Consider the following 12,633-nt stretch of genomic DNA (forward strand, 5'->3'; position numbering starts at 1 on the left):
GAATTTGAGCCTCACGTTGGGTGTAGAAATTAAATATGCTTTAAATAAAATAAAAAGAAAAATATGCACATCATATAAGAACCTGAATTTATAAAACAAATACCTCAAATCATTCTCTATAATACCAAATGCTTATACTAATTAAATTATTGAAGATATTCTTTTTAAAACAAAGTAACCATTTGGTATTTTGCTTCTAAGGAAAGACTTCATATGCATATATATTTGTACAATATAAGGAAATATCCTAAAAATTCCAAACCAAGATATACCCACAAAGATGAAAATAAGTCAGGCTACTCTTTAATACCTTTGTAAGCAAATGAATGTTTATTCTTTCATTACGATCACCTTATTTTTATCTGCTCTCTCTCTTACCTCCCTTCTGGTAAGCAGCAAGGGTTCCATGAAGATTTTGAAAAAGAAATACTGAGCTAAGTACCTTTGGAAAGAATAAACTATGCTCTACTATGTGACAATTTTGGTACAATGAAGAAAGATGTTTATGTGAATAATCAAGCTGTACTTTTAACCAATAATTTGGTCCAGCTAAGATAGATATTTAAGTAATCAACCTACACTATACACAAAGCGTCCAGGATTGACATATAACAATTAGTTAAGAATTATGATCTTCGAAAATCAAATAAGTGAACTCAAAGCCATCATGTCTGGGCCCTCACAAAGCCTCAACTAAAAACATTCCAGGTTTTGTGATTCTGCACTGAATATATAAGCCATCAGGTCACTCATTTCTATTACAGCACCACCCCCACCCCTCCTTTGGCATGGACATCTTTCTCCTGACCTAAGAAAATTCAAATTCAGCCCATAATTTGAAACTACACCATCGGGTACCAATAGTAGACATTATAATTTTTTTTATCACGTCACTGTTTCATTCTTCAATTGATCAAATTCTTACATATTTCCATAGAAACTTCTTTTTACTTTCACTTTGAATAGAAACAAGATCACCAAAGTTCCTCTTGCAAAATTCTCGGGCATTGTCCATGGTTTCCTTCTCTTTGCTAAAATAATACTGGTAGTCTTTGTAAATAACCCACCCATCTTCGGTGACTGGTGGATCTGAAAAATTAATGAAAAAAGGATGATGAAGTTTACTTAGACTAATTCAAGAATCTGGTTCTTGTGGTACACAAAAGTGGAAAGGACAAAGTAGCTTTGTCAGCAATATCTGCAACTCTGAGAGACCAGAATAAGCAGGATAGTTATGCCAAATACAGACTGAATTACTGAAGGCCAGATAGCTGCTTTGCACCAACTCTGGAACTTTTTCTCCTCAAGTAAGTTCCATGTATGGTCATTGGAGAAAAGAAGTCCCAATGTTACTTTTATCAGTGGGATCGCATAGCTGGCAGGACTTACATACCTGCACACATGATGTTCTCAGTTCAAGAAGTGGAAGCTGGGAGAAATCAACTTTCATCTCAATATAACAAAGAGCCTGTAACAGATGAACTTGGGCACTTCAGTGTATAACTGGAGAAAAAAGGAATTCACACACAAGGTGGGCTCCTAAGCCTTCTTCCAAACCATGGTGTTCCACAGTCTGGGCTACTGTAGGCTAAATATGAGCCCCCAAAGATACCCATGTCCTAATCTCTGGAATCCATAAATGTTACCTTGTATAGAAAAGGGAACTTTGTACATGTGATTAATTTAAGGGTCTTGAGATGGAGAGATATCCTATTATCATCCAGTGGGACCTAATGTAATCACAAGTATCCTTTAGGAAGGGCATCTGACTACAGACGAATGTAATGTGATAAATGGAGCAAGGTGCTACACTGCTGGTTTTTCAAGATGGAGAAGGGGGCCATGAGCTAGCGAATGCAAGGAATGCAGTTCTAGAAATTAGTAAAGGCAAGGAATCAGATTCTTCCTTAGAGTCTCTGCAGGAAGCACAGTCCTGCCAATGTTGGCCCGGTGAAACTGACTTCATATTTCTGAATAAGTGTGCGTTGGTTTAAGGCACTGAGTTTGTGAGGGGCACCTGGGTGGCTCAGTCACTGAGCAGCTGCCTTTGGCTCAGATCATGATCCCAGAGTCCTGGGATCAAGCCCTGCATTGGGCTCCTCGCTCTGCCAGAGGCCTGCTTCTCCCTCCCCAATCCCCCTCCTTGTGTTCCCTCTCTCACTGTGTCCCTCCCTGTCAAATAAATAAATAAATAAAATCTTAAAAAAAAAAAAAAGGCACCGAGTTTGTGGTAATTTGTTACAGTAAGCCCTGGAAAACAAACTTTTTACATTACTAAAAGAGGAGATCTGGCCCCTGGGATATGATTCAAGAGCCCTTAAGACTTTGTATTAAAATGCCTTAGGTTTGTGCCTAAGATCCACACTTCCTGTCTAGAGGAAAAGATCCACACTTTCACAAGATTCTCAAAGATACTGAAAATTCCGTTCTTCCTAGGTATAAGTAGGTTTCATAGAGAAAGGAGAGAGAGAGAAAAAAGATTATCAGTATGCAGATCACAAAATTAGGAAACACCTACTGTCTTGAGGAGCTGGTGTCGGCTCAGGTTTGGGTGTTTGTCCTGGAAAACAAAAGGAAATCAGATTTTAAAGTGTGCTTGAACTTCTGCAATCACATGTCCTTCTAATTTTACTATTTTCATGGGTCAAAATATCTAAAAACATAACTGTTCTCTCTTTCTCTTTCTCTCCCTCTCTTCCATTCTCCAATTCTCCCATCATGTCATGGAGTTGGAGAAGGAAGGACAGAAGAACTAGGTAAGTCATTGCCACCAGAAATTGGAAGATACTTTTCAGGCCCAACAAATGGTGTCATAGAAAGGAAAGAAAGGAACACAGGTGTTGGATTCCGAAAGCCTAGGTTCAAATCCCAGATGGTGTTTAAATTGCCTATCTTCAATTCTGTCAATAGCTAAAAGGAATTAGTCATACGTGTAGAGAGGTGGGGTAAAATACATGTGTCACAGGTATGGAGAAGGTACTCAATAGGTGTTTGGTGGACAGGTACGCATCTTTATAATTAGCTGTGAAACTACTTAAAATTTCATTATTTGAAACCGTTAGAGATGAACTTTTTATTTATAAAATATTTTCTTCGAAGAATCTTATTTTTATTAAACGTATGTTTTACTAAATTTGAACAAAATATTTTTCTTTCTAAGTAGTCAATCTATCTGGATGTTGGGAGAACCTGATAAAAGGCAGGTTCCCCAGCTTGGCTTCATGCCATTAACACCTGTAAGTATAGAGCTACCAACAGTACATGGAGAAGCTAGTCATCGGTGGCTTGGAGATCTCTAAAGAAAAACTGGCCACTACTTATGCCTTCATTCTGAAAACTGTGAAAGTGCTAATCTATGAGAAGTGAGGAAAAGACTTAGATGGACAGTGAGAGAGCAAGTGTCTCTAGCAAGTAGCCAAGGTCCCCAACAGCAGGGGGCAATGTGGTTCCACTGAACTGTTTACAAAAGAGGAAGCTTCTGTACATGGTGGTTGCAGGAAAGATCTGTTTATTCCTTGATCTTAACCTAAGCACCTGACTCCTTGGACCTCAATGCCTGACTTGAGTTTGTGGAACTTTCTGAGTCCCAGATCATGACCGACAGCAAGCAGTGATATTTTTTGGCCACCAGTAACACGCTGGGAATCACAGCACCAGATGTCTCAAAATGGTGCTTGTTCTTTGTGCTAAAAACATTTATTTAAGAAATCCATATTTAGACTATTTGGGAAACTTTCACCTATCGGAGGGCTAACATAGGTCAGAGGGTAAATATTCCAAAAAAGGAATGGCGTTTGCATGACTCTGCTTGCGGAGTAAAGTACCCACCCACTTCCGCCCCCTATAGAACCTGAGCCAGAATCACAGCTTGTGAGAACGACTTTAGAGGACGTGACTCTTGTCCAGGATTCGCGGTGGCCTTTTGATCTTCTGTTCCTTTGGAACATTTATCTGTACTCAGTGACTTCATTCTTATCCTGTGAAATGATGGCCCCTGCCAGTTCCCTTATTTAGTTATTTTGTTTGTTTGGTTCTGCTAATAAAGGGAAAATACTGGGATATCAGGAGGTTAGTTCTCCAACGTGAGATAAAATAAAGGACAGGTTACCATACCTTTTTGTATCTGGCAAATCCAGTTGTTAAGATGTTCACAGTTAATATCATTCCAGGACATACCAGAGTCCCCTTTCAACTCACCACAGTATTCAACATTTTGATAATTATTAGGTTCTCCATAAGCCCAATTTTCATATGAAACCTATGTCCAAAATATTACATTGCAACCATTAATCATTTTTATCAGGCCATTTCCTATCATTTATCCAAGTAGGAAAGGAAAGGTATATTAGTATTTTTTTTAATTCCGTTTACTTTTCTTTGCAATAGCTTTGTTTTGAAAACAAGGTTTATGAAAATGGGTGAGAAAGAAATAGCTTGCCTTACATGGAAATTCTCAAAGTTGAAGAGAATATGCTGTTACTATACTACAAAATCCTCCTTGGTCTTATTCATAGAATGGATCCAGGGTCACAAAAGTGGGATTTATATATGGGAAAAATTTGGCAAAAAAAGCCCCACTTCTCACTGTTGTGAGTTCCTCAATCTCTAATATCCCTAATTCTTAAGGGCTAATATTTCAGTGTGTTGTTGGAAACTTTTCTCTTCATTAGACAGAGAAGTACAATTAGTTCTTCTTTTAAAGGAAAAAGACATGAAATACTGCTAACCAAGTGACCAGCCTTCATGTAAATTAACAGTGGAAATCAATGGAGGGCTGGGTTCCGGTCCACTTTGTAGTTTTCAGTGTGGAATCAGAGCCAAGTTTCAGACAAAGTGATTTCCAGAAATATCAATATGAAATCTGAGTGTCAATGGAACTATCAAATAAATCACTTTACTCAAGGGCCTTGAAAAGTTGCTGATGGTTTCTAAGAGGAGGTAGAACTGAAATTACATAAAATCACTTCCTGGGATGACTAGAACACGAAATGTTGCCGGCATGTGCCCAAGCCTCTCACTTCTCCATTCCTGAGAATGGGGAAGGCTGGCAAGGCCCAGGGGTTACTAGTAGATTCTCAAAAGTTGTTTCCAGATCTCCTGATCTATAAGAAGCTATAAAACGCTCAATTTTTTATATTGTTCTTAATTCTAATTCTAGTACAGTTAACATACTGTGTGATGTTAGTTTCAGGTGTACAATGTAGTGATTCAACAATCCTACACATTGCTCATTGCTCACCAAGGTACGCGCACTCTTCATCCCCTCCACCTATTTCACCCATCCCCCACCCATCCCCCATCCCCCACCCATCTCCCCTCTGGGAGCACTACTTCATTCTCTATAGTTAAGGATCTGTTTCCTGGTTTGTCTCATTTCTCCATTGCTCATTTGTTTTGTTTCTTAAATTCCACCTGTGAGTGCAATCATACGGTATTTGTCTTTCTCCGACTGACTTATTTCGTTTAACATTGCACTCGCTAGCTCCATTCATGTTGTTGCAAATGGCAAGATTTCATTCTTTCCTTATGGCTGAATAATATCTCATCGCATATAGATGTATATACACACCACTTCTTCTTTACCCATTCATCTATCATTGGGACTTGGGCTGCTTCCCTAGTCTAGCTATTGTATATAATGCTGCAATAATGATAGGGGTTCATGGGTCCTTTTGAATTAACGCTTTCATATTTTGGGGGTAAATACCCAGTAGTGCTATTGCTGGATCAGAGGATAGTTCTATTTTTAACTTTTTGAGGAACTGCCATACTGTTTCCCAGAGTAGCTGCACCGGTTTGCATTCCCACCAAGAGTGCACAAGGGCTCCATTTTCTCCACATCCTCACCAACACTTATTTAGAACGCAACTTTTAAGAAGTTTAACTACTTGCACATCAGTTTTGCAATGATAGAATGAAAATATTATTTTATTTAAACAGCGAAATGAGTTTTCTAATTTTTTTTTTCCATCCAGTCCACCGTGCTTACAAGCTTGGGTGAACATGAGAACTATATCAGGGCAGGAGCAGAATAATGATCCAAAATAACATTTACTTTTGCATAGAAAAATTTTTGTAGCTATCACAATAGCCTGTCTTACCAAAAATTTGGATTAAGCCCAAGGATAACATCAAAATAAATACATGATAAAGTGAAAAAATGATATATTAAATCAAATTACTCACAGGAGAACCATCACTCCAAGTAAAGCCCTCTGAAGGACTTCCATATGTCAATCCCAACCAAAACAGCTCATGGTAGCTTCCGCTAGCCCTGCAATTTACAAGACATAAAGAAAGCTTATGCTATTGGATGAAACAAGTCTGGTTACCTATAAGAGCTAATCAAATTTGCAAGTTACCTTCCAAACCAGGTCATGAGATTCAGTGACTAAATATAAGTATTATACAATTGCATTTTGGTACAGCCTATAAGTATACTGAAAACAAGACACCATTTGAGAATATATACTTGGAAAGCACTGAAAGACAGTAATTCATTTATTAACATTTCTTTAACATTTAATACGATTTATTGAGTGCCTTGTACTTTTATTTTTTTTTAAGATTTTATTTATTTATTTGACAGAGAGAAAAATCACAAGTAGGCAGACCAGCAGGCAGAGAGAGAGGGGGAAGCAGGCTCCCCGCTGAGCAGAGAGCCTCTTGCGGGTCTTGATTCCAGGACCCTGGGATCATGACCTGAGCCAAAGGCAGAGGCTTAACCCACTGAGCCACCCAGGTGCCCCGTGCCTGTACTTTTATAGAGCAATTCATCACAGGATTTATACCTATAAAATTAAAGCATTTGGAAGTGAAACCAGATCAAAAAGGTCCTTTGGATTTGAGATACAATATAGGCACTCCAAGTAGCATTATGAGTCGACAGTTTCAAAAATATAAGAATTTTCTCAACATCGTTAGCACCAAATAGGTAAAAGAAAGGAGTATTACACAGAAAAGACACTTACGTTATTAACCGCCATATTGCTTGCTGTTCTTCTTTATTATTGATACTAGCTAGGTCACCGCCCAGAGCTTTACAAAAATCTCGAGACTCAAACCAGGTTTTCTTCTCATGTTTTCCTTTTGCAAACAGCTAAAGATGATATCATTTCAGAATTTATTTTATACTCGATTGCTTATCAAATCAAGAGAAATAATTTTTTACTTTTGATGAGATTTCACTGTATCGAAAGTAAGACACTGCTATGGCACAAAGCAAGGTAATTCTCTTGGTTGAAAATCAATTTAGGAGTAAATATTTGGGTAACAAAATGTGTAGGATGATATTTTGTTGAGAAAACCTTAGAAAATAAAAGCATTTTACAGCAAAGGAGAAATTAGATTAAAATCTTAGAAGTTTCAGGCATATTGGTTAGGTATACAGCTCATTGTAGAAGACAGGATTAGTTTGGTTAAGCGTTAGATGGAAAGAGAGAAGAGTTTTATTATTATTATTATTATTTTAGAGAGAGAGAGAAAGAGAAAGCATGTGCAAGCCGGGGGAAGGAAGGGGCAGCAGGAGAGGAAGAGAAAGAATCTTAAGCAGGCTCCCCTGATCTGAGATCAAGAGCCAGAGATCAAGAGCCCCTGAGCCACCCAGGGGCCCCGAATAACTTTTGATACAGAGAAATTAAACACAAATAAGGAAAAAACTTCCGAGCAAACAAAAACTGTGCCAGAATTTGTTATCCTGTTTAGCTTAAACAACGCATAACCGGGCAGTCTTTCAATACTTCGTTTTTAGTGTCTTTACTATGGTCTTGTCTTTTTTTCCTTACAGTTGCGTATTTTAACAACTATTGGAGCACATGCCACAAAAGACACTTACTTGGCAAAGCATCTAAAAAGGTGATAAGCTGAACTAAATTTAACAGATTATATAAATTAGGAAATATCTCATATTATCGTGAGGTCTGCAGTGAAACAGAATTCCAGACTGGGAAATACCTATCTTTATCCAAACAGTATAGGAGTCCATTGTATCTACCAACTTTTGTAATTTTTATTTATTGCTTCTCATGAGTCATGGTCCCCACCATCACAGGTTTGTGGGAAATGGGATTTGCTCGCAAGAGACTATGGCTGCCCAGCTGTCACTAAGCAACCCAAGGCAATCTTCACCTTGACCCTATCTTGAGCCATCTGGACAGAAGTATCTTGAGCAAGTTTCCAGTAATTCCCAAGACTCCTGTGAGAACTTCAACCTGCTCCACTGTGACATAAGATTTTATTTTCTTAAATAAATTTGCCATCACCTAAGTTTTATTAATAACTCCCTTATCTTCATATGTACAAAGATAGTCCATATATTTCCAAATAAACCCTACCCAAGTATCTCTAAAACTACCTAATTTTTTAGTGAAGCACATATTCCAATTTGTTAAATACCCACCTGGGCAACATCTCTACCAGAACCCTGGTCACTTCACAGCTCTGAAGAATTCTGCTACTTCCCTCAAAACCCTGCAACTAATCCGCTCAGCCTACCACCTTGGGGGAACGACTGTGCATAGGATGAAACTGACCTTTGGTAGTCAATGCCAAAGTTTCTAGATGCCACAACAAACACCTGACTTGCTTTGTGTTCATCCTCAATTAACCCATTTACAAAATCCTCTCCTATCTTGCTCCTATACATTCCCTATAGGTGAATTACATGTCTACTCGAAACTGCCTAACCAGGATTGAACAGGTTATCAGTCTCTATGGCTAGCAGTGGGAGAGTGACTAAACTGAGTAGCCATACCCTTTGAGTTACCGAAGAGCTAACTACCCTCATTCTTTTTTTTTTTTTTAAGATTTTATTTATTTGAGAAACAGAGAATGAGAGAGAGAGAGAGAGAGAGAGAGAGCATGAGAGGAGAGAGGTCAGCAGGAGAAGCAGACTCCTTGCCAGGCAGGGAGCCCAATGTGGGACTTGATCTCGGGACTCCAGGATCATGACCTGAGCCGAAGGCAGTCGCTTAAGCAACTGAGCCACCCAGGCACCCTAACTACCCTCATTCTGACACACATTAGTAATTCCAGTTTTCCCTCAACTTGAGCTATCTTACAAGGCAGGCCATGGCCATATGCCACCGAAGGGACTGAATGAAAGAGGTCCTGAGAGTGGGACACTAGAGAATAGTATCATTAAGCAGGAGATACACACATTTCTGTATTTGACTAGAACTAACCTTCTCCAGAAAGGATATGACTCATAAGAGTGAAAAAAGTACCCCAATGCATAAATCACTGAGGTTTTTGTCTCATTTGTTTTGGTCAACTTGACTCCCTAAGGAGAGAATAGATGGCGTGACCTTGGAATGGATAAAGTGAGAACAGAATATCAAATTATCATTGAAACGGCACAGAACAGCCATGTGCCCCAACCTAGCTGAGCCTTCCTCTCCCAGCAGGTGTAACACCAGGGGCTAAATCAGAACCTCTAGGATGCCTATGGGCACGATCTGTGCACTCACCTAAAAACTTGGACTCTAAGAACAGGGCGAAATGAGATGCAGTGGGAGAGCACGAGGGCAAACAGAAATGTTCATTAAGATGCAAAGAGCTGGGAGCTCAGACTAAGCCAAGGAAGCTTGGGAGAGAGAAGGGACAGAGGGAGGTTGATGAAGGCAAGCGAGTGAAGAAAGCTTCTGTGAGTCACGTTGGTTGGTTGAAATGCAATTTGTCATTAGTGTGAACACAAGGAGAGCTTTTTAAAGAACGGAAGCCCAGATCACCTTCCAGATGAATAAAATTGGAATTTCTGCAGGTCAAGCCTGAGCACCATGGTTTGGGGTTCTATTTTGATTCCTCATGTGATTCTGTAGGCCTAAACCCATTCCACATTCTTTATTGACTTAGCAATCAATACTCACCTTGAAACACAAGCTTGTTTTACCGCTGGTGCCCCAATCCTCTGGACATTTGGGTTCGGGGGTTGTCGTGGGCTCCGGCGGGCGAGTGACTCCCTCTGCCCAGTGTTTGCACACAAATTTTGCTTTTTCTTCACATCTCAAAACATCCCACAAGCCCCCTGCAACTCCAGTTCTCATGGCAACGCATCCTGTTTTCCGCCCTGTATTAAATACACAAAGCCAAAGTCACTTAACGGGTGCTACTGATGGCTGGCCGTGCTCGCAGAACAGTACACACCGGACTGTGAACTACGTGGTGGAATCTGCACATGAAAAGGGGCGCCTGGGTGGCTCAGTGGGTTAAGCATCTGCCTTCAGCTCAGGTCACAATCCTGGGGTCCTGGGATCAGGTCCCTCATCAGGGCTCCTTGGTCAGTGGAGTACCTGCTTCTCCTTCTGGCTGCTGTACCCACTGGTTGTGCTCTCTCTTAGTCAAATAAATAAATAAAATCTTAAAAAAAAGAAAGTCTGCATATGAAGAGAAAATATAGAGGAGAAATCTGGCAGTGTTTGGCAATTCATTTATGCTATTTTGACTTGTTACTTACCTTTTCTTTGCGTGGCCCACATCCCTAACAGAATTTTGATTTCCTACATCAGAGTTTTGATAATATTTTGTATTTCTAACATCTGTCAGGGTGCTCCCCATATAGATATCTAACAATACAATGATTTTACTATGACAAAATTTACCACAATGGCAAAAATAGTGGTTTAATTTTTTTTTAAAAGATTTTATTTATTTATTTGTCAGAGAGAGAGAGAGAGAGAGAGCGCGAGCACAGGCAGACAGAGTGGCAGGCAGAGGCAGAGGGAGAAGCAGGCTCCCCACAGAACAAGGAGCCCGATGTGGGACTCGATCCCAGCACGCTGGGATCATGACCTGAGCCGAAGGCAGCGGCTTAACCAACTGAGCCACCCAGGCGTCCCTGGTTTAATTTTTTTTAAGTTTTTTAAAAGCCATTTTCCCCCCATGGGGCCCTTGTAGGTTTTTCACAGACTTCAAAATGAAATGCAACTGAGCTAGAGATTTTAGTTATTTATTGACTTTGCAATTACCTTGGACCTGTTTCCTCACCTTAATATGCAAATATCACCACCTATTTTGGAGTTGTGATGAGGACCAGCTTTAATGGATAAAAAGGCACATAAAATAAAATGAGGACTATAGTCAGCTTAACAATTTATAAATCTGTTTTACAGTAGTGATTATTTCCAAGTAGTAATTCATTAAGATAGAACTTTGAAAACACCAAGAGTCTATGCTGCTAGCATAAGATAATCTTTTATTATTATTCTTTTAATGGACATTCAGTGTTTAGAGGTAACTCTCAAAGTTCTGGGAAGGCACATATTTCCCAAAACATTTTCTCTAAGATCTCTGATTTCTCTAAGATCTCTGATTCTCTATGGCTCTGATATCATCCATTTTTATTCCCTAAGGACATTCCAAAATTAATTTCTCAACATCCTACCACTGAATGATCAACACCCGTAAAAATAAGGAGTTTGACTGAGAGAATAAGAATTACCACTCCTACTGATGCTAAAATATATATATTTTTTCTTAATATCCTGTCCACTTAATTTTTATTTTTTAGTATCCTCCCCAGTTAATTTCAAAATAAACTGAAATCCTACTGCCTTTCAGAACATTCAGTAATTCACCAAGAATCCCACTATCCAAATTGTTGATCTATTTTCTCTGTCAATAATTTGAGAATACAAATTAAAAGAACTTCTGAAGATTAGGACTTGTTAGGCCAAGTAGTAAGTTCATGCACTTGAACTAACGGTCCTCCTTTAGCTTTTCGCCCAGACACAACAAAACATTTGCTATTAAAGATGTGGAATTTTCGGAAGGTGTCACAATGGATAATATCACATGCTGTGATACCAGTGAATAAAGAAGGCAAACAATCGTTCGGAGACTATTTCCAGAACTACTTATTAGGGAAGGTAAATCCAAACTGATCGAGAGGCATGGCAGTGTTCACGCCAAGCGACACAGATTTGGGAATCATACAGGCTAGTCTAAGCCCATACCTAGAATATTTCTACTCACATACGTTTTCTGAGTTCTAGTTTCCACATCTTTAAAATGAAGATCCTTCAACTTACCTGGCAGATTTCTTTAAAAAGATAAAATAGGATCCGGACATATAAAAGGCTAAGCAAGGCAGTGCACACAAGACTGTGAAATAATACATTCCATGCAAACATGGTTCCTTGCCCTGCCACCAAAGACCACTGATGGTTCTATTCATCGTTGCACTCAAAAGTTTTAAATCCCTTTCATATAGTTTCAAGGGTACAGGAATAAATTAGCCATTTAGAACATCTATGGCCATTTAGGGTTTCCTAAATATTTTTCAGAGTAGTAGCAGACCATGAGTAGTTTTATCTTCCTTATTTTCTTAGACCAATGTGAACTAATTAGAAAATTAAAAAAAAGAAAGTGAAATACAAAATGCTAAGAACATAATTAATATATACAGTCTGTCTGGAAAGGTACATGGAAAGATAATGGACTGGTAGGGTGAATGAAAACCTCAGCCCCAAGCAATTCACATACCTGGCATATCTGAATTCCAGTGGGTGAACAGAACCTTTTCCTCAATGGTCCATTGAAAGGTCCCTTTGTTTTGCACATCTGAAAGTCCTGTCCAAAAATACCTTTCAGGCCTCAATCCAACAAAACTGGTCAGAAAGGCTTGTTCATATCTTA

The 12,633-nt window shown here is 39.1% G+C and overlaps 1 protein-coding gene across 4 annotated transcripts in view; it reads right to left on the reverse strand.

Annotated features, from left to right (window-relative positions):
- Positions 1–12,633, reverse strand: part of MRC1 (mannose receptor C-type 1) — a 122,579-nt gene that overhangs the window by 33,317 nt on the left and 76,629 nt on the right. For all 4 annotated transcript variants that reach the window (XM_047741189.1, XM_047741190.1, XM_047741191.1 and 1 more), the window contains 7 exons: positions 12,481–12,629; positions 9,867–10,066; positions 6,972–7,099; positions 6,187–6,274; positions 4,114–4,258; positions 2,519–2,560; positions 926–1,089 (listed from right to left, as the gene is read on the reverse strand). In XM_047741189.1, coding sequence (XP_047597145.1) covers positions 926–1,089; positions 2,519–2,560; positions 4,114–4,258; positions 6,187–6,274; positions 6,972–7,099; positions 9,867–10,066; positions 12,481–12,629 — 916 coding nt within the window. The remainder of the gene's footprint in view (positions 1–925; positions 1,090–2,518; positions 2,561–4,113; positions 4,259–6,186; positions 6,275–6,971; positions 7,100–9,866; positions 10,067–12,480; positions 12,630–12,633) is intronic.

This window comes from Lutra lutra, chromosome 8, assembly GCF_902655055.1.
Source record: "Lutra lutra chromosome 8, mLutLut1.2, whole genome shotgun sequence".
NCBI lineage: Eukaryota > Metazoa > Chordata > Mammalia > Carnivora > Mustelidae > Lutra > Lutra lutra.